The 23,230-nt window shown below is 46.0% G+C and overlaps 1 protein-coding gene across 1 annotated transcript in view; it reads left to right on the forward strand.

Moving 5' to 3' along the window:
• Positions 1–214: 214 nt before the first annotated feature.
• LOC135820184 (sushi, von Willebrand factor type A, EGF and pentraxin domain-containing protein 1-like) overlaps positions 215–23,230 on the forward strand; it is a 102,936-nt gene continuing 79,920 nt past the window's right edge. Inside the window, exons 1-3 of the mRNA XM_065333495.1 lie at positions 215–362; positions 3,295–3,397; positions 15,967–16,269. Coding sequence (XP_065189567.1) covers positions 3,316–3,397; positions 15,967–16,269 — 385 coding nt within the window. The 5' untranslated portion in view covers positions 215–362; positions 3,295–3,315. The remainder of the gene's footprint in view (positions 363–3,294; positions 3,398–15,966; positions 16,270–23,230) is intronic.

Genomic DNA, 23,230 nt, shown 5'->3' on the forward strand with positions numbered 1-23,230 from the left:
CTCTGCAAACGGTCTCTGGGCTGCACCAATCACTAAAACACATCGAATATCAAATGTATTTCTTTTAGTGATTGGTGTAGCCTAGAGACCGTTTGGAGAGTGGAGATGTAAGGATAAAAATCTTTCAAAAAATAAACACGAACGCGGCAAAGTATACACGACATTAGAGAGGAAGGGCCTCTAAAAAAGACACGGCTCATAAAAATTCATTGAAAATAAAGGACGCGTGCAAGGACTAGAGAAAATACAGTAGAACGTTTGCTAAGATTACTGATAAATAAAGACAGTGCTAAGTGTTTGCACCAAGACGAGCACGTCCGTGTCGGAGGATCCGGGGCTGAGAGGCATCTTCCACTTCAGCGGTAAGGAACAGGCAGGCAAAATTCATTCCACACATTGTGTGTTCTTTGGTTGCTTCCCGACCTGGCCCTAAATCCATTCATTGCAAGTATACGGTATTTCATCGCACAGCAAAAACTATTGTGATATCTAGAATGGAGGTTTGTAAACCGTGGTGTGCATTTGAAAGCACTGGTTTATTTATTGTGTTCAGCTACCATGTAGTGATTGTTCTAACTGCCCGAACAATATATTCGGTTGGATCCCCTGAAACGAATACTTTCCCTATTGATAGCTTGATGATTTCCTACCACTCTCAACCAGTCATATCATAAGCCATGACTGTGCTTGATGAACAACAAGTATAATGAGGGCGAGGGGGGGGGACGTAGGCTAGTTGATACATTCTTCCAACGCGGAAAGCTTGTGCAATCTCAATATCCCAATCCTCATCCTGAAGTGAAGCATAGGTATAGTTAACGACAGGTATTTATAATTTTTTGTGTAGATCGATCTGCCTCACTCCAACGTTTATTTCTACGCCTGTCCCTGCAGTTGTTTGTTAGTGGGTGAAGTGGGCGTGTGTGCGTGTGTGTGTGTGTGTGTGTGTGTGTGTGTGTGTGTGTGTGTGTGTGTGTGCCTGTGTGTGTGCCTGTGTGTCTGTCGGTCTGTGCCTCGTGAGGCTCTGTGGCAGACATTTCTTCGGCTCGGTGGATGTGGCTCTCGTGCAGACGTTCCACATGGACATGTCGGCGTCCTTTCGTGTTGCTGGTAGTTGTACCGATCCGATCTCTGCACAAAATGGTTTGCGGCAGGGGTGCGTCATCGCTCCTATGCTGTTCAACCTATATTTCGGATTGGTGATGGAGTGGGGGTCTGAAGTCAGGGAGCGCGGCATTGAGTATGGTGTAGATTTCAGCTTCTTGATTGATGGGCAGTTGTTTCCCCGTGTGGCTGGGCGGCGTCGAAAGTCTCAGACTGGTCATGCTGATGATTTTGAGTTTTCCGATGACGCTGCCCTAATCGCAACAACTTGTGCTGCAGCCGACGTCTCCCTATCCGCCTTCTGCCTCACGGCAAGCATGACCTAATGGTCGCGGCTACAGACTCGTTGTCGAGGATTGTTCCGATCTGGCAGTTGGCAATGAAAAGGTTGGAGTTGTCACCACCTTCCTCTATCCTGTTGATGTCCAGAGCTGCCTTGCAAAGGATGCTAGGGCTTTTGGCTGTCTTCGGCAGGTTTTGCATGACCAGAGCCTGAACCCGCCTAATCAACGGCATTTATACGTGGTATGTGTTCCCCCCACGGTTTTGTATGGCTCGGAATGTTGGACCCCATTGAAGTCGGACTAGGACAAGCTGGACAGGTTCCATCACGCCAACCTCCGGTCAATCTTTGGCATTTCGCGTGGCCGCCAGAAGGGAGCAACTCATCACATTTGAGCAACTGCGCGCACAGTGGGGTGACCCTACTCCACTTTCGTGCATGGTACAGCGAAGAACGCTTGGAGTGGGCTACACACCCAGCTCGGCTTAATGACAATCAGTTACCCAAGCAGTTGCTCTTCGCTCATCTCCCCCGAACCCTCCCCGGCGTGATGTCGTGTCGGTAGCAGCGGGGGTGAAGGAGCCTGCCCCGAGGACGAATGTGCGCCACGTTTGCGGCCGCATGTTTCGTGTTCGCTATGACATGGCCTGGCCCTAGTGTACACCAGTCCTGCAGCTCCCCGAATCACAACAGCCTTGGAAGGTTCTAAGTTATAGGAATAACATAAGGAGGGGAAATAAAGGTGAGCGCAACTAAGATAAGCACGAGCTGAAAGTCTCAGCTGTGAAGGCGGATGTTCATGCATGTCGATGACCTTATATTATGTCTAAAATTGCAACCTTTTAAGTGTGAAGGCGTTTGGAGTGCGGAAACCAGAATAATGTCCTAAAGCTGTTAGCCAGTTAGCTGTAGAACGTCAGTACCGTCGGTCAGTGTCGTGCAATGTAATCGCATGAGCTGCTTGTTTAGTAACTGGTGTATATCCCAGAATATATCCCAGCTATCACCTGCTCACGCCGCACAAGTTTACATTTCGTAATGGCCTCGGAATATCAGACGCTTTGCAAGCTCTTCAAAATGCCTCGGCAACCCCTGTGGGCTGTGGAGATTCGGATTTTACCCTTGCTGTAGACATCGCAGGAGAGTTTGAACGTGTCTCACATGTCGGCGTCCTCCACAAGGTGCTTAGTTTAGACATCGATGGTCCGCTTTAGAGATGGTTGGCCTTGTATCTGGGCGCCCATTCTCCACAGTGCCACATTGTAGAGCGGACGTCGTCTACGTATATAATCTCCGCTGGAATCCCCAGGCCAGCATTCTTGGACCAACGGTTTTCCTGTCGTACTTTAACGCCGGCTGTTCTCGCTGACGGAGCCAGCTTCGAGACCTATGCTGATGAAATAACTTTGTACAGCTTAGTCATGTCCCAGCAGACCCTTGAAGTCGCCTCACAGTCACTGCAGGTCTCCTCTCAATCGGGCAGTTTTATCCTGGTTTGACTGTTACCCAACAAGTCCGTTTGAATTGTATTAATTTTTATTCTTCAGCAGAAGCACATCTCACTGTATACATTCGGATCGACAACGCAACAAACCATATGTGTGCACATACATGTTCTTTCTCTTTCCCTCATACTTCCATTAAAGTTTATCTGGCGCGTCCAGATCGTGAAGATGTCGAGACCAGTTGGTCGACGGAGCGCCTGGCCCTAAATGGCTTTTAGTTAACAAAATAGCGTCTAACCCAGGCACCTGCTCTCTCCGTGTTTTTCCTACGTTTCTCGCACAGAAGAACCTCCCTTTTCTTTGCATTGTCTTTATACAGCAGCCAAGCTACTAAAAGTTGACCAGTGCATTATTTTGATTATTAATCGACTCGCATGTCCTGCCATTGTGTTTGTACTCCAGTCCCGGAAGAAGAGATACGCCATGGGTCACCTTAGGAGCTACGTTCTTGCATTGCTGTTGATCAGCGCAAGCTGGCTAAAGATAGATGCCCAGTCATATGTGGGTAAGGATGGAGAAAAGGATCAAGAATTTTTCAATTTTGGCTATTGCAAAAAGGTGGTGCGTAGAACCATGTGTAATGGGTAGCCGAGTGGTAGGCGCGGTGAAATCAACAAGAATTACTTTTATTCTACTTCTTTCAGGTACACACCTGAGATATAATTATTAGTGAAAGAAGAAACGGCAAAATAACTGACTTTCTCTCCGGTGCACACCTGGAGGTTGAATAGCTCGTTATTATCAAAATCTCATCTTCGAGTTAGCTTTCGTAACTATCTAATCTAATCTTCATCAAAACAGAAATGCGCAGCCGCTTTTATGCAGCAGACGACGTACGCTTACATACGGATATACATCAGTCAAGCTCCGTATTAGTTCCGTACTGCATCCGTATTGGTCGGGCAGGGATACTACACCCTCCCTTCCTACAGATTATCACGCCCTCGTGGTTTTCAAAAAATTAGTGAAGAGTTACGAACACAGCGTCAACCGGAAGATGGCAAATTATATCGGAAATGATAACGTTTAGAGTAGACATAAGAAATGAACTGATAACAAATCATAAAGTAGAAGCACACCAGGTTCACACGATCTCACGGGGCCAAAAGGGGAAAGAAATGTCCTCCAAATAGGACCTGAAAAACCACAGCACTCTTGCTGCACAACGCTGGCACAACCCGCCAGGAACATCGCAGGTCAAAAACCGAACTTAATACACTATACCTATAAGGGGCGTTGTCACACACATTATCCCACCTTAGCTGGGTAAGCTGTGGCTCACCATGATCAGAAGCCTACCAAACTAAACTGGATTCACACACTCGCATAAAGGAAGACTGAAAAGAACAGGGAGACTGAAGGAAGAGAGGAAAGAAAATGCCATACCTAGAATCAGCGTTAGTAACCACGGCGGCGGCTGGAGCTACGGCGGAGGGCAAGCCAGGTTTTATCTTCATCTTGGTTGAGCCGGTCAGTCAGAGCGGCTAGCTCGGCGTCAGACAAATGACCTCCCTCCTCGTCTTGAATCGTGGTCTTCACATTGTCGATAGCATTGCTTTGCGCGACGTAAAGAGTGATGGTATAGCCAGGAAGAGTGTTTACGAAAATCTGCATCCCACCACGGAGGCGAAGTACCAAATGAAGAATGGGCTCCTGTTCCGACTGCGTGCCGGCGAAAATCAAACGCTGCTGGTCTTTGGGAATACCCTCCTTGTCTTGGGTACCAGCCTGCCTGTTGTCGTCCTCATCAGCTTCGCCATCACCACCGGTAGTATACATGTAGGTAGCGGGTCGCTTGGAATCGCCATCAGAGTCTCCAGTGTGTGCCGTGCGGAGAGAAGGGTGATCCACGCTAGCACCCTGACTGAGCTGCAGGCTAAAAAGCAGTGCCAGGCCAAGGAAGGCAAGAAACATGATTCTCATCTTTATTCGTCGCACGGAGCTGTAGCGGGTTGAGCCATCGGAATCTGGGGTCGAATCACGTTGTTTTACTTTAAAACTACACCGCTGCCACCAATGTAATGGGTAGCCGAGTGGTAGGCGCGGTGAAATCAACAAGAATTACTTTTATTCTACTTCTTTCAGGTACACACCTGAGATATTATTATTAGTGAAAGAAGAAACGGCAAAATAACTGACTTTCTCTCCGGTGCACACCTGGAGGTTGAATAGCTCGTTATTATCAAAATCTCATCTTCGAGTTAGCTTTCGTTGCTATCTAATCTAATCTTCATCAAAACAGAAATGCGCAGCCGCTTTTATGCAGCAGACGACGTACGCTTACATACGGAGATACACTAAATATACATCAGGCAAGCTCCGTATTAGTTCCGTACTGCATCCGTATTGGTCGGGCAGGAATACTACACATGTGAAGGACACCAAGGTGTTCACCGGACGGGTGAACATTCCACTGCAAACTCTAATTCGTGGTCATGCTGTGCTGATAATCTTAAAAGAGGCGCCTTTGGAATCCAAAGCATTGGTATAGCAAAGGAAAACAAGTACGCAGACTGAAGTACTTTTATAGCTTGTGGGCACTTTGATTCAGTGCATATGTAACATTGTGGATATCTCAACAAACAATATGTAAAAATTGTTGATTTGAAACTCGGATGTTGAGCCATAAATAAATGTAGAAAGGAAAAGGACATATGAATACGAGTTAAGAGCAGCTCTCCATCACTGTAATTGGATACTATATACAGTCAGAAAGTGCAATAGCTAGGCACAACTGACAGAGTACTGAGACATTCGACGTCCTGTTGCCTAGCTTCAACACATCTCCGCAGTGCTAACCGACAGCCTTCCAACTTGGAAGGTTCAAGGTTATGTTAATACCATATAGTATATATAGTATCATGTTACAGTGATGGAGTGTTGCTCTTAAAGGGGAAGTTAAGGCAAAAATTAAAATTTCACCAGTTGTAGTCTTCGGGGTGTTGAGTCGAATGGTCTTGGTCCGAGAAAGCTGAGACGCTCCCTTCCTACTTGAATCCCAATCGAACTCGCGCACTTCCACCGAAACTGGGTGACTGCGCCCTACTAGATGGGGATTTGTATGCAAAATGTCACTAAAAGCGCCATTTCGTTCTTATAAAAGCACGGATGACCGCGATTGGCCCATATGTTGTAGTCGTTTGGACGCTGAGTCGACTGGTTTTGGTCCGAAAAGGCTGCGGTGCAGCATTCCTGCTTTATTCCCAATCGAACATGGTTGAACAAGTGGTCACGTGCTCCTGGGTGCCCAAATCACCTGGTCACCACGCCAGCAGGTGACAACTTTCACACCAAGGTTCACCTCGAGTTCAACTCGAGTGACAGGAGTGCACCCAAAAAAGGTCAAACAGGCTAGTAAGTTGTACCCTGCAGGCACGGTGACCAGCTGACTGGTGTACGCAGGAGCACGTGACCACTTGTTCAACCATGTTCGATTGGGAATAAAGGAGGAACGCTGCATCGCAGCCTTTTCGGACCAAAACCAGTCGACCCAGCGTCCAAAAGACTACAACATATGGGCCAATCGCGGTCATCCGTGCTTTTATAAGAACGAAATGGCGCTTTTAGTGACATTTTGCATACAAATCCCCATCTAGTAGGGCGCAGTCACCCAGTTTCGGTGGAAGTGCGCGAGTTCGATTGGGATTCAAGTAGGAAGGGAGCGTCTCAGCTTTCTCGGACCAAGACCATTCGACTCAACACCCCGAAGACTACAACTGGTGAAATTTTAATTTTTGCCTTAACTTCCCCTTTAACTCGTATCTATATGTCCTTTTCCTTTTTACAATGGTTGATTTGAACAGATTTTCCGAATTTCTGATTACGGGACGGCACCTTTCCTAGACATCATCTTCGCTGTGCTCCAAAGGAATACAGCGCCCAAAGACGCCCATAGTGCCCCCAACAGTGTTGACTACCTTCGTTTAAAAGTTCGGTAATATCCATGGTAATTCCATCTCCACCACATGTGCTTATTGGCCGACCGCCTCGCACAACCAACATTACTCCGAATTTTTTCTTGGTTGCCATCTTCACTAGGTCCGTCAAATCCAGTAGTAATAGTTTTTTTTATGGAGTGTGGCTGGTGAACTGTTCGTGCTGTGATCTGCAAGCGTCGTGTGGTCTCGTCGGGTCAAATGAAAAACCTATTACAACTCCGAATTGTAGCTACTGTAGAACACTGATCAGCCGGACATCAACAATCTGGATGATTGATTGCCCGGATCGCCTAGTCGGGCCGGAAAAATAAAATAGAAGCGTTTTATAAGTTTTTTTGTGATTTTTCCCAGCTGCTGGTGTCCCCGCCTGTGTTTCCACTGCTGAGGTTTCGACTGTTATTTCTGCTGCTATGGCTGGTCGGTCTTTTTTGTGGCACTTCATCTCGCTTTCCTCTTGTGGGGGAGCTTGAGAGACGTTCGTGGCATCGGAATACGAGCGTAGAGCCGGCTGTGGCACCCTTGCTTGCTCATTTGTATTTGGTGACGATTTTGCGTTGTCCTGTGCTGTACGGTTTCCCTTTGTGCAATGAGAAGCCAGGTGGTCTGCTGAGTCACACAATCTAAACGCCTTTGTAGTGTAGCGTACGGAGAATACGTGACCACCAGCTGTCCTGACTCCTAATTTATGACGGAAAAAACAATGCATGCCGAGCAAGGTGGAAGCCTAAATAGCATACACCAGACACCAGCACCTTCAAACATCGTCGGGTCATTACGTATCAAACACGTACCATACAAGCGGCTTTCCCATAAGGACTCAAGCCTTTCAAAAGTGCCTCGTCTGATATCCATACTGGAGTCATCCAGGATCCCACACGTACACTATTTCATGAAATCAACTATTACTTGACATGTTTTCGGTATAGAACACTGTCCTGCTGACGGCGCACTGATATCATGATGAGGTTGCAAAATGTCATTTTCTCCTCTGACTGCATACACTCGCTTCAGGGCGAAATTCATTGTCATCAATGAGATCGTTGAATGCAGGTCAGATTAATTATTCATATCTTTTTTCATCTTTCCCTCGAGTGGGTCTATTGTTATTAGGCAATTGTCTGTTATAGTCACCACTATAAATAAAAATCCAATCCCATCCAATCCAGATATGGCGAAGAAGTAGGTTGCCTTTCGTGCACCGCGGTGTGTCACCGTCCGACTTTCCGTTGCCATAGCCATGTGCATTCATGAAAAAAACACCCGTGAAAACCAGGGAAGAACCAGGTAGTTGCTGATATCGAAGGTCCCTTCGCCAACGTTAATCCCTAATCGGCATTACATATGACACTCTGCATATATGTAGGACTCAGTATAGAGTCCATGCACTATAGGATGTCCAGCACCCTATATAGAGTCCACTGGTCCAAAACCCACTATACAGAGTCCAGGAGTCCACTCAGTTTTGATCAGTTTCATCCTGCCGCGCAATCCCCTATAAGGAGTACATTTTTTCTACAAGTCCCCTTATTCACGGTCCAGGAGTCCATTTTTTCCAGTCACGCCGTCCTGTGTGTTGTGCCCGAAAGAGAACAAACATCTTTTCAGTTTGGCTTGCCTCGTGGCAGCGCATTCCTCTCTTCACTTCAGCCATGGCTGCCAGTTCTGCTGTGCAGTTGCTGACAGTAATCTGTCTCGAGGTAACCAAGGAGGATAAGGAGACGTTAAAAATCAAATCTGGAAAGCGTCTTGTGGTTTTCTGAAGACGTTTCATCCGTGCGCGGGATGAAAGCAGAAATAATTGCAGAACGAGAAAAGTTCAGCACAGTTCAAATCTGACGAGTCTGCTACACTGACACTCTCTTTCGTTCGACACCACAAGGATCCCCTGTTTGGCTGGCCATTGCTGCCAGTAAGGCGTTTGAACGGTTTCATCAGAGTGAGGGATGAAAGCAGAAAGCGGAGAACGAGAAGTTCAGCACAGTTCCAATCTGACGAGTCAGGTACACTGACACTCTCTTTCGCTCGACGCCACAAGGATATCCTGTTTGACTGGACAAGAGCTGCCCGTACCACCGTGTCAAACGGTTGTCCAACTACATAGCAGGACGATGACTGAGGTAAGGAAGCTTTTACTCGTTTCGATTGGTCTGCTGTTCTGTCGTTATGCTTGAATATTTTTCCATTTTCAAGGATCGTATCGCGTTTGTTTGATGTTGCTTGAATGAATGCCCTAAAAGTAATCGACCACTTCGTAATAGTCCTCCAGGGCTGCAAGGGCTTTGCATCAATCGTATACGATCGTCTAGCTATCATCAATTATTATTTTATTTCATTAGAAAAGTATTTTTATCCCTGTGATAATTATGTGATCTCCACGACACTCTTCCTCTACTAGGCTCTAGTATGAAGTCAAATTCAATGGAGTCCACCAACGCAGTGCCAGTGTACTAGTAGTAGTAGGAGGAGGAGGATTTCTTGTATGCCGATGACAAGAAAGAGCTTCTCAAGCTAATACATGTACTCGTATTCCATGAAGTAACCGTTTCGTTGAGCAATGGCCAAGCTTGCTATTGCACTCTCAGCATGTGCTAGTATTATGCTGACTATTGCACTATGTTACTCTCTTACACTACTACGAGGTGAATAGCAATTTCTGGACATGAAAATAAAATAGCGGCCCACTGGCTGTGTGTTTTACGTTTTTCATATCTTTTTGTACATTGTTTGGCCTAATCCTTCATTTTTTGCAAATATGTGACAATTGCTCATACTGTGATCCCAGAGACTTTATAGCAGAATGTTTTCGATAGGCCAATTTTTTGGCCTAAATTTCAGTGTATGGAATTCTGTACATGAAAGTAAAATAGCGTCAATAGGCATCCTATACTGCACCGTTTTTGTTATTTTTTGTATTGGTGGACTGCAGTTGGCCTCTTCACACTTCCAGCCAACAGGTCCAATACTTTATAGCGTCTGAAGTGGAGTGCACATGGGGAAGCCAACGATTCGTTCATTACTTCTTACTTTACTCGAAATTCAAAATTCTCATGCGACATTATTACCACAAAACTCGTTGAAATGCCTCCCAAGAAAAGGCTATCAACAAGGCACTGGTACGAGAAGACACTACAACGGCCCAGCTGTCAACTACAACAAGAAAAAACTTCATCAACCTGGCTGACTTGACTCTACACGCGACGAAACATTATTTTACTCCAAATGTCCAGAAATGTACAATGTCCAGAAATAGCAATTCACCTCGTACATGTATGTAAACGTGTAAGCATCCGCCCACCAGTGCATTCGTTTCGTACAAATATTTGTTATCCCTCTTGACTTTATGTGTAAATGGGTGGACGTTTGCATGGCTGTTGGAGTTGCGTGTGTATTGTGTCTACTCTTTTCTTGGTGTTTTTTGCGTTTTATAAGTTTTTGTGTGTGTGTGTGCATGCGCACAATAATTTGAAAACAACTAATTAATCCTTGGCTCTCCATTATTCTCTTTCGATTCTTGCTTTTTCTAGGTATTTTCTTGGCATTGTGTCGGTGTGTGCATGTGTGTGTGTGTGTGTGCGTGCACAATAATTTGGCAACAATATATGATTGAGATATTGTAATTTGCAGCGTCTGCGAAGAGACCACTTGATTTGAGGATGATGTTTGAAGGATTTGTCATGTAATGAAGTGGCTGCAGTGGCGCCTCAATACTTATTTTTTTCATCTTGAGAATTGAGTGATGTAAAGGATTAAAGGGAGAGGCCGTTTTCTGGTTAATATTCAGTGCTTACAGCAGATCCTTTGTCTAAATTCGAATTCTGAATAGGGGTTGCTTAATTAGCTGGACTTTATACAGTGATTGTTGTCCACATCAGGCCTCAGTCACATTACGGAAAAATACTGCGTCAGCGTCAGAACAATGAGCTTTTCCATGGCAACTGACGCAAACGCGGCAAGTTTGAGCGTCCGACACTGCTGCGTCTGACGTGGGGAAATTGGCTGCGTTGCCGCTGATGGGAGTGATGCTTGGCGGAAAAACAGTGTCTTTCAAGTAAAATTAGTTTCAAGACAGTTGCTCGAGTTGAGCAGTCATTCGACATTCGACATTCGTCTCTTCAAGGTTTTTTTTGTTTCCTGTTTTGTTTTTCAAGATGAGTCCATGGACCTATGAGGCCGATGCTGCCCTGCTCCGAACCTGGCGGAAGAGAGAGAGCGACGCGTTTTCTGAAAGAAAATAAAGTCGAGAAAGGACCAGTTGTTTGAGTGGGTCATCGGCCAATTGGAGCCTGTTGACTTGTGAGTGTTGTGTTGTCGTCAAGAGCCCCAAAAAGGACAACCAGTATGACGAAGTCAGTAGAAACACAGCTGCGATGCGGACTTTTCTTGCCTGATCCATGACACTACAACTGAAAATGGCTTCAAATTCGGAAAGAAACAACAACAACGATCGTGCACGCGTGGCCGGCCTTGGATCTGGACCTTTCGTCTTCTTGTAATCAAAAATCAATGGAAACTTTGTCCGACAATTTTTTGGTATAATAAGCAAAAGGCCGGTTTCCGTGGGAATCCGTGTCGTCATTGAGTTTCCCTGTTGATTTTGTGACGTAGACAAATGCGCCAGGCCGCGGCAGTCATGAGCTGCAAGAAAAACAAAACACTGTGTGACCCCGCGTCTGCGTCAAGTGCTGCGACTTGACGCTGCGTCCAGCTTCAAACTTGTCGTAGTGTGACCGAGGCTTTATCCCCTTTTTGGGTCAAAAAAAGGACCAACAAATGAAAGTTGTCAGAATGAGGCCATATCCGGCTCATTTTCCTCCTGAAGTGCTGAACTTTCCGCTGGTGTAATTTGTATGCGGTAAACAACACGACGGTTGGGACATTTTAAAAATTCAAACCAACTCCCACTGGGAATTTGTAAAAAATCAGCTGATCTCCACTTTGAATGCAGTTCACGATCTATCTTCGTTCCGGTTCACCGCGTGGATCGCGGAGGGTGCCAAGACCGCCAGCTCATTGTGTGTGTGTGTGTGTGTGTGCCGTGTTGGCTTGTAGTTGTACCCCATACCGACCCGTACATCTACTCAGCTCTGCAGTACAGTCAGCAAGTCAGCAATGGTACGGTGACACTGTCAACACGAACAAAAAATGCAAATCTGCGTCAAAGGAAGTACAGAAAAATTTGGAAATTGGCGTGTCCGCTGTTCTCTGTAGCTTGTGTCTTCTGTCCGCAGTCTGCTAACTACAAAGCCAAGAAGCGTGTTTTCTACGGGAACCAGTTCCAGAGCCCCTAGCGCAGAGATCTGGAGAAAGAAAACGAGTCTGCATCTCGTGCTCAAACTGAAAGTGACTCTGAGCAATTGGGAGTACCTGACACGTCTCGTAGCTGCGAACCCTTGGCTGGTGATCTGAACTTACTTGCAGATGAGGATACTGAGAGCGCTGGTGACTCCAATGAAGACTCGAGTGAGGAGAGTGATGAAGTCTTGGATTCTGACAACCGGAATTTTAGTTTGCAGAAATTAAATTTAATTGCAGAATTTATTGTCCACATCAGCAGTTTGCAGAAAATGTAAGAGCTGGCCTACTCTCCATAATTGAAGTTGCATGCAACTACTGCACTTCTGTTGCTTCACCGCCCGCAGTGGGAAAGACATCCAGTTATTTTGAACTGAGTAGAAAGAGCGTACTGGCTATGCGCCTGCTTGAACGAGGCCGCGAGGATTTCCGGAAATTGTGTGCATTCCTCGATTTGCCAGCGCCGGTTGCAAAGAAGAACTACCAGCGCCTCGTGAAGAATCTTCACCAAGCTGTTAAAGCTACTGCAAGTTTGAGCATGAAAAATGCTGCTAAAGTTGTGTTGACACAACAAGTTGCCGCCGGGGAGGAATTGCCAGCCGAAATCGCCATCACAACGAACAGAACATGGATGCGACGAGGATGCAGCTCCGTATATGGCATGCAGACTGTGATTGCTTGGGAGACGCACAAATTTGTGGACGTGGAAGTGTTAACCCGCTATTGTAATTTCTGCACAAGGAAGGAGACTCCCTACGGAACTATTTTGGAAATGCTATTGGCAGGATTGCAGGCTTCGTCACAGCGATGGCCCGTGTTATTTGGGCATCTGTTTGCCACAACATACAGTCCAAGGATGCCGAGAAATGCAATCAGTCCTGCCCAGAAGGACTCATGGTGCAGGTGGTAGCAATAGAATTGTGCATATGGCAATGTTTCTGTGGCAGTTTCTTCATCGTCGAACAGCACTATCTCTGTTGCAGTCTTTGAAGAAATAAAACCTGTATATGTCAATCTTGCCGACAAATCCCTCCTACAGGGCTGTGTTCGTCGTGCCACACAGAATGCCAATGAAGCACTCTATGGCACTATTTGACATCTCTGTCCAAAGGAATCGTTCTGTAGCTCCTTAACTGTTGAGACTGCTGTGTTCCTGGCAGTGATCGTGTTCAATGAAGACCACAGTGAGCTTGCCGAAGTAGTACAGCGTACGGGATGCACTGTTAGTCCGTCGTTGGAGAGAAATCTAGGTGTCTTTCAAGAGGAAAGCTGTACCAAAAGCGTAGAAAGTAGTCATAAGAGCAAAAGGCAAGTAAGCATTGCAGAGCAGTGAAGAAAGGGTTTCTGGATCAGTCACAGCACAAGGAAGAAGAAACAAATGCTGCTGGTGGCTTTTGAAAGGTGAAACTGGAGTGTACTTTCTCCTGAATTTGACCCTCTTTTTCATGGACTCCGACAAGTTTGAGCCAACATATCTCAGCGCTTACTTGTCATAGAATCATAATCTTGGGCATTATTTACATCTACGTGAAATTGGCTAGGTGCTAAACTAAACAGAACTGTCAATATCCCAGCGAGGTTCTTCCAGCTGGCATGTCTCTGAATTATCTGTAAACATTGCGTTTCTGATCTGTAAAACTGAAAATCACAATGCTCCACTGTACATGTGTTTGCAAGGTTTAGTGTAGTTTAGCACCTTGAGCTGTCAGTCAGCATGAGTTCTGAGCAAATTTATACTGCTGGGCACCATTAGCCTCTGTTCTCTTTTGGCTCAATCCTTGCCCTGTACGTGCGATATGAACGCATTTTGGCTGAGAGGAAGTTCGGCACTTCAAGATATGTGAGATGTTTGAAAAAATGATTGTGAACCTAGTTATGAACACCCTCAACATCACTGCCAAGTTTAGTTTGGATATTCCTAGCTGTTCATGACTTCTGGTCCAAAGAGTGTAGTATACGGAAAAGGGGAACTGCCACCTTAAGACTCCTTATAATTGATTTCAAAGTTTGGACTCCATACAGTTGATTTTGGACCAATGGACTCTATATAGGGGTGAAGCCAATTGGCTGGACTCTATACAGGGAGTGATGTCAATCTAAACTTTGAGCTCACAGTTGATTCCAAGTTTGGACTTTGTACAGTGGATTTTGGACCAATGGACTCTATATAGGGGTTGGACATCATATAGGGGCTGGACGCTCTACTGAGTCCAACATATATACATCAAAAACAGGTCCAATAGCATGTTCTAAGACCTCAGGGTTCTGGCAACTGGGCTCCTCGAATCTTTAGAAATGAAGTCCAAGACTATCAACTACGGGGTGAAAGAACCGATGCAGTCCCCAAAAAACAACAGCGCAGGAGAATATGGGACGCAAATTTGCCCAGATTGTGTGAAATATGCTAAGTGCACCCAATTGCAGCCCTCAAAAGAAAAGAAAAATAGACGGAACGTATTACCAAGCAGGATTCCTATCCACGACCTATCGTGCAAGAGACAGCATCGCGACCCAACTGACTAACAGAGTTTTAGCATTTTTTCACCTTGCTCCCCCTTTTGTTCAGGCTGCCCGTTTTGGAGCCATCAGTTGCCTGATGATCATAGCAATGAGTGAAACTCAGCATTGCGACACAAGTTTCAATCTCTCCATTGGGTAGCAGTGATTTTACAAATCTTACATTACCAGAAGTCACTCTAATTGTATCACATAATATGTAGTGATTTGGCGAGTTCCTGTCACTCGAGTTGAGCACTAGTGGAACCTTGGTTTGAAAGTTGTAGCCTGCAGGCACGGTGACCAGGGGACTAGGGTAAGCATGAGCACGTTAAATCTTTTTTCTACCATGTTCGATTGGGAAAAGGACCGAAAGATGCATCGCGGCCTTCTCGGATCAGTCGACTCAGCGTACAAAAATCTACAACATATACACCACTCGCACTCATTCGTGCTTTTATAGGAATGAAATGGGGGTTTTGGTAACATTTTGCATACAAAATCCCATCTAGTAGGGCGTAGTCACCTAGGTTTGGTGGAAGTGGCAATTTCGATTGGGAATAAAGGAGGACGGAAGCCTCTCATTTTCCTCGGACGAAGATCATTCGAATTTGGGCAAATTTGGTATATTGTGCAGCCCCATTTTTGTGAGGACTGTATCGATTCTGTCACCCTGTGGTTGATAGATTTGGTCAACATTTCCAAAACATTCGAGGACCCCAGTTGCCAGAACCCATGAGTTTTAGAATCTGCTATTAGCACTGGAAATAGACGACGTGAAGACACAAAATTTAATATTCATGTAGCATTAAATAGGAATAATTCTGCCGTCATCACTACACATCAACGAAATCATCAAGATTTTTCAAAATCAATTTCACGTCACATTCATGAGTGGAATATTGGTTAGCCCTTTGCATGAAGAGGACTCGTGTACACGCGCCTGGACCCCATGCAGGTTCACTGGTGATTGTGTACAACCTCACTTCGATTTGCGTCGTGTACCGTGGTGAATAGACCAGTGTACAAAGTTTTGTTACTCTGTGAAAGAACCGCCGATCTTCACAAACGACACACTGTTGGTAAGGAAATGAGTTCAACTTTCCAGAGATACAGAATGCTTCGCCATAATATGTTAAGACTGAAGAGGGACAAAACGAACGCATTTTGATACGTGATGTTGATGCACTGAACAATCTTGCACCGTTGCATGCAAGTTACCATGTACATGTATGGCATAATGCTGGTTTCAGGTTGACTTTCAACAAACATCTCCTGTTCTAGGCTTGAAGGGTCTAGCAGAGTTTTGATGTTGACCACATTGTATTTTCTTCATTCCTATGTGCAGTTCACTTCAACTGCAATAATCCCCAAGGTTTGTACTACGCCAGCGCCACTTCTTGGATGGGAACCCCTTCTGGAGGTGCCTTTGGGCGCTGTACCAGTATTGGACGTAGTATTTTGCAAGATTCAGAAACAAGTTCAACCTGCTTCCTAAATTACCTCGCTCACATTGACTCTGCACTCGGCACTATGAACACAGTTTATACGAATTTGACCGGACAAGTGTCATGCTACCCAAAGACGACTCCGTGCCCTGGTTCAGGGCCTATTGTTATATGCAGTAATACCCGGACGGATGCTAGCAACGGTAAGACATGCATTAACACCTTCCATTTTCATTAGTTAGCTCTTTCTGTGGTAAGGACGAGCATATTCCTCATGAGAGGTCTGGAAAAAACGAATGGAGACGAGTTTACTCGTTCAACAGTTTGTGTAATATTATATTTTATTACATTGACCAGTGTACTTTGTAATTCTGTCAAAATAGCCCGAATGTGACAATAATAATTATATTATTTAAATACCATTGAAAAGACCCGTGAGCTCATCTTTATAGGGATATACACTTATTGGCAATAGGGCAAAGTTGGAATGAGCAGCAACGAGATGAACACAGAAATCATGGCAGTGTGTGACTATGCTTTTTGTTGTTGTTGATGACTTTGTAGTTTTATACAATGGGCCAGGAGATTTCTTTCTGGCACAGGTCATGTGTGAAGGTCATCAAAAGACGCACACTCACACATGACGGGTTAACGTGGCTCTAGTAAAAAAACAAAAAAACAACACGGATGTAAAAAGGAGAAGAATCACATGGGAACGAGTTATGCAGCAACTATCCGCGACTGTAACAAGATGATAAACGGTCAGAAAGTGGGATAATAGGGCACAAAAATGACAGTCTACTGAGATATTGCTGACCCACTCAAGTTGGGTGGTGTGTTGCTTTGCTGCTTCGAATTGTAGTGAGACCGCATTGTCATGTTATTAACTGGTCTCGTCATCGTCCTGTAACAGTCGGCTTTCTTTGTTGCCGCTGAACTTAGCTTGTGCACATTCTCGTTGCGGTCACCTTCCCCTCTTTGGTCCTACTTAACCATGAACCTTCCAAGTTGGAAGGCTGTTGGTTTGTGCACTGGAAATGTGTTAGCGCTAGGTCTCGGGTCGCTGAATGTCTCAGTAGCCTGTCAGTTATGTGCCCTATAATTCCACTTTCTGACTGTTTATCATCTTGTTATAGTCGTGGATAGTTGCTGCATAACTTGTTCTCATGTGTTTCTTCTCTTTGTTACAATTTATTACTGGCTCAGTATCCGAGCTTAAAACCATGGATCTCTGCTTTTCAGTGCATAGTGAATCGTGGAAATCATTCGTGTTTGAACAAGAAACTGAAAATGAATGCTATATTGAATTGTTGCGGGGGAGTTTGAAGAGGAAGATGAAGTCTCCATGGTGTGCCTTCTGAACTGAAGGTTGGTTGACAGGATGGATGCACCTTGTCCTGATCTTCATATTGAGCCCAGTTGGATTAAAATCCTTTACGGTGAAGTGATTTGAGAATAAATTCCATTCAATGCGTGCTCGCAAATTCCAGGAGGAGAGTATGTTCGCTCGACAGCCATTTGTGCGAGAGAAATGATGCCAGTATGATAACAGTTAATCTCGAAGCAGTTATACTGCATGATCACTTTTCTTGACTCTCGACTTAACCCCAGAAATTTTTTTGTAATTCAAGTTTCCCTCACTGCTCCCATGTTTCAATTAATTATTAGGCTTGGCGGGAACTATATTCTCTGTGCCCAATGTGTACAACGAATTGCATAGCTTAAGAGAGCATGTGTGAGAAAACCAGAACATTTGTGCAAGTTGATCTCTCAGATTTCGCTCAAATGTTGCAGGTAGGTTTGCTTTGGGGTGTAGATCGACATCCCAAAGCGCGGGCAAAATCTTTTGAAGGGAACCATGACATTGGCATAAATCTCAAGTTTGGCCCAGAATTGGCACGATTTATGGGTTTTCAAAACGAGCCACGGCACAGCGTACAAGAATAAGCTACGAACAAAACTCTATCACTAAAACATTGCCTCACCTTAGAAGAGTTCTTGGGACAGCACCACTTAGCTACGTCAGCGTCCGAGAAGACGAGGGCAATCATCCCTTGACGCCACAAATGATTGTCTTGAGAATAGCTAAATTACAAACGCTGATAAAACAGCGAGCTACGTTCTCAGTTAGCAAAAACTATACACCGGCAGTAAGTAGAAAACCTTTTCTAGCACTGAGGACATGTCCTCCATCATCATTTTTTGGGTTTTGGTGAAATAAACATTTTTGAATTTTTCCACTTGACCATTCTGAAATACGTCCAAACTCACACCTGCGCAGCAAAGCTCGTCCTCCGCGATGTTCAGTCAGCAATTTCTACTCCAACACCACTCCCAACGCTGCAGAACAAAGGGTATTGTTGACTCTGGCAAGGAAAAGCAGCGGTGATCACATGTCACTCCAAACGACAAGCTTCTCCGTGGGCCACCAACATTTTCGATGAAAACGTTAATGTAAAAGTGACTGAATTGTTGCGTGTAGTTTTTGAATTTTACTGCAAGAGGAATGCTGGCAGAGGCTACGAGATAAGGGAAACCAGAATCTTCACTTACAGTTCAAGCAAGCACGCTCAAGCGCCAGAAATGCCTATCGCCGAAAGTGCAACGATTTCTTCGGAGCGCAATGTGCCGCGTCCAGTCAGAACCCGGGTAAGCACTGGAAGGTCATAAACTCCGTTACGAACAGGAAAAGAGTATTTGTGGAGCCTACTTGCCCCATTGAAGAAGTTTTGTCAGTCTTCCAGGCATTAGAAACAGACTAGGCACGTCCTCATAGCATTCCGCTACCGCAAGGACCACAGCCTCAGACTGCAATGTCAGAATTGCCGCAAGTTCTTTTGACGAAGTAGAACGGCTTCTCTGACAAATCAATTCTGCCAAAGCTACAGGAAGCGACGGGATACCTGGCCACCTTCTGAAAAGCTGTGCCGATATCTTAGCTGCGTCCGTGGCCACGTTGTGTAATGCCTCGCTCGTCAATGGCACTGTCCCCATAGCTTTCAAAGTCGCCATAGCCAGCAATCGCATGTCATCTTGTACATTGAAAATCAACATAATTTTGCGAATCGACCTTTTTTTCAGGATCACTTTTCAACGAGGACTAAGCAAAGTCGGCCGAACGAAGCCTAGAGGAAGAAAATCACCCTCTCCACGTCACCATCACGATACTGACATAGATACGAGATGAAACAACTAAAAAATTCACAAGAAAACTGTACGACCATCATCGCGCTGACTTTGGTCTGACTTTGGTCTGAGAATTTCTATCACGATCAAAAATGTACGAGGAGCACTCAAAAATCAGCCACAGACGTACCTTTATCGCTCTCTACTCCTTTTTCAAGGCACAAAAGTCGACTCTCCACTTTCAAACCAGGAACCAGACATACCAGTGGTCCTTTTCAGCTGCTCCACGAGCGCAGGAAATGTTCACCAAGGGGCGCAGAGCAGCATCCAATCCAGAAAAATAGCTAAAATACGAGTGAGACTGCATGCCTGAGTACATGAGTACATGCAGAAAATAGACAATTTCAGCGTTTCTGCTCCAAACAGCAACTAGCTTCGACTAGAAACAAAGATTACACCAAAGGATCAAACAACAACCATTTTCTGCAGTTTTTTTGCAGATGGCTTCCTTGTGCTTGGCCCAGCACGCCAAAAATCACACCTCGGAGGAGTGCAAAAATTACAACTCTCAGATGTCCTTGATTGCTGGCCATGACACATAATCCCGCTGTTCAAAGCTGGGAACCCGTATATTCCCACTAACTTCCGTCCAGTCTCCCTACTTCCCATATTGTCAAACCTCTTCGAAAAAATCGTACAGAAGAAGCTGGCTCAGTTTCTGGACATATCTGGTACCCTCCCCGCGACTCAATTTGCATTCCGTGCTGGCCACTCAACGGAGGATGCCGTGGTACTCATGCTAAATCGTATTCCTATTGCACGGGACAAGCGTTGGTGTACTGGCATGTGCCTTCTAGATATGTCTAAGGCATTCGACAAGGTCCGTCATAAATGGCTACTTCAGGACCTATTCGATATCGGCATAACAGGGACAGCCCTGAAGTGGTTTTCTGACTATCTGTTGGGCCGTTCTCAGCGTATCTATATTGGACGTGATCAGAGTGGCATTGCTGAACCATCCTGCTGTTATGTTCTCGTGCACACCACTACTGCTAGACAAGAGGAATGAGTTCGGTGACAAGATAATATAAACTAATTATTTACATTCTCAAGTGAGGAAGAAGAGAAAGGAGAAGAACACACGAATATAGAATATGGATGCGTGCATGCGTCCAATAGAGACATGACGTAATCACGTGAAGCAAGGCGTATAACGTAACAATACGCGTTATACGGGTGATAGCAACTTGAAGTACATGTGCAATACATAAGTAGCCAGCATGATACATCACGTCCCTTCTGAGATAGAAATATAACAATTACATTTACATAGATGTATCTCACGCCCCTTGTGAGATGACAACAAGGCATTTAATACAAACTAGAAAGGACAGCAAATAATATAGAGATAACTGAATACGAACATAGCTGAGCTCAACAAGAGACAGAAAGACGCACAGGCAGCTAATCATAAGTTTGGCCACGATTGTTCGAAATATTCAGCCTAGACGGGAGTTGGCGGCGGCGCTGACTGCGCCGGACTGGCGGGGCAGGCTGAGTGATGGGGGTAGCAGGCATCGGCTGTGCAGGTGCTACCGGCAAGACAACAGGACGAAGAATGCGACGGTTCCGCCATTATATTCGGTCACTGGGAAGCTTGACCATGTAGTCGCGATCGCTACCAATGGCGACAATGGTACCGTGGGCGTTCCACAACTTGCTGCGGGGATCTTGTAGATCCACAGGGCAACCAAGGTGGAGGGGAGGCAGAGAACGGGCAGACTGGTTGTAGTGCTGACTGGCTGCTTCAGCCTGGACAGAGGCACGACTGTCGATTTCGTCACCGGTTTCTTGCCATGCTGGGGCAAAACTGGTCCGATAGGCAAGCACGAATGACGACAGGGGGCGGCCAAATAGGGCCTGCCCTGGGCTCTGACCGGAGCTACGGGGAGTAATACGCCATTCAAATAAGCCACGACGGAAGGCGTCGCCGTTAATGTCTCCGTTGGTGGAGGGGGGGGGGGGGGCTTGCCAACGCTGACAGAAGGCGGAGGAACGCTGCGCTGTGAACTGCGGACCACCATCAGTCGTCATGACAGCTGGGACACCGAGATCCGCGAACCAGCCTCGGAACGCACGGACTACGTCAGCGGAGGTGGCGGTGCGTCCTATCTTGGCAACACAGGGCCAGCCGGTCTTAGGGTCCACGTATACCAGGAGCTGGTAGCCTTGGCATTCGAACAGATCCGCGCTGGTGCTCTCAAACGAGAGGGCAGGACAACGATCCTCAGTTGCCAGCAGAGGTTCCTTCACCTGGGAAGATGCATGGTGACGGCATTCAGCGCAGCTGCGAACGATGTCGTCAATGTGGTTGGACAGCTGGGGCCAATACACCACATGGCGAGCATGAGCCTTGGTACGGTTGAGGCCTTGATTTGCAGGATGCAAGTCGTCAAGCACACTACGCCTGAGAGAACGCAGGACCACAATGCCGGGACCATTCAGTACCAGGTCCTTGTCGACTGTAAGATGATGACGGACTGTCCAATATTGCTGGGCAGCAGAACACAAGTCACGTTTGTCGTCGGGAAATCCATTCCGGACAGTGGTGAGGAGTGCCTGATAATCCGAGTCAGCTCGAGCGACTTCTTGCAATTCGGCAAACCGGAGTTTGGCAATCTGGCCTTTGGTGTCTTTCCGAATGCAAGCGAGTATGGCAGGAGTACGAAGGGTTGGGTGTCCACCGAGCTCTTCGTCAGGGGTGGGATCGTCCACCGGATTGCGGGACAGCGTGTCGGCGAAACCGTTGTCAGTACCCTTACGCCAAATGGCATGAAGCTGGTATGGACGAAACTTTATGACCAGGCGTTGGAGCCGGGGATTCTCAATCTGATCGAGCGAGTACGAGTTGATGATTAGTGTGAGGGGCCGGTGGTCGGTGACAAGCTTAAACAATGTATCGGCGAGGTAGAGAGAACATTTATTCACCTCCCAGACGACAGCTAGGAGCTCCAGTTCGATGACAACATACTGGAATTCTGGATCCGACAGAAATCGACTGCCACACTGAAGAATGCGCCACACACCACTGTCTATCGGCGCCATGAAAAAGAAAAGCGACGATGTTATGAAGAGAGAGTGAGAGAGGTGGAGCATGCTACGTTCATGCCTGTTGTGCTGTCGGCAAGTGGTGGCATGGGAAGAGCAGCGACATCACTCTATCGCCGAATCGTGTTATTGAGAGCGGAAAGGAGGAAGGAGCAGTACTCCCACGTAATATCTTACATCAGATGCCGTCTCTCATTTGCCCTGTTGCGATCATGCATAATGTGTTTGCGGGGTTAACGGGGTCTTTTCCGTGAGCGATCGGTTCGGCATCCGGAGTCTGCTGAGCTGGTTGTTGCTGAAGCCCAGGTTGCTCGCATATGAGAATCTATAAATTGCAGCAGATTATTTTTATTATAAATGCTGGACATGGATATTGAATTATACTGTACTCAGTGACTTTTTACATTTTACAGGCTACGTTTTATTATTATTATTATTGTAAAGCTTTCCTTTTGATCTTGTCTCTTATTGTTGTGACCTTTCCACAATAATTGTGTTGCATTGTCAAAAAAATTGTTTCTACATGTGCTTCCACTTCTTTCTTCAAAACCAGCGCCTTGTCATTTTATTGGCTATATCCCGTTGCCACTTGACCACGGGCATGATTGTCAATCATACTTGAAGTGGCGTCAGTGTTGCCAAGGACAGTGGGCATGGTGGCTCAATCATGCTCGGGGTGGGAAAGGTGATGATTGGATAATTCCTAGGATACGGTCACGTGTCATGTAAGAAACGCACAGGAGTAACGATGATTCCGAGACCTTTGGTCGGAGGAGTTACTTTTGCCCCGCCCCCACTTCCATCCAATATGCCACCGCCTCCGCTGTGCAGCATCTGATGGTTCTGTGGTATTCAGTAAAAAGAAAATTAAAAAAATTCTGATAGGAGGTGCATGACCAGCGGTTTGTCAGTGTTTCCGATGCTGTGATG

This window comes from Sycon ciliatum, chromosome 6, assembly GCF_964019385.1.
Source record: "Sycon ciliatum chromosome 6, ocSycCili1.1, whole genome shotgun sequence".
Taxonomy (NCBI): domain Eukaryota; kingdom Metazoa; phylum Porifera; class Calcarea; order Leucosolenida; family Sycettidae; genus Sycon; species Sycon ciliatum.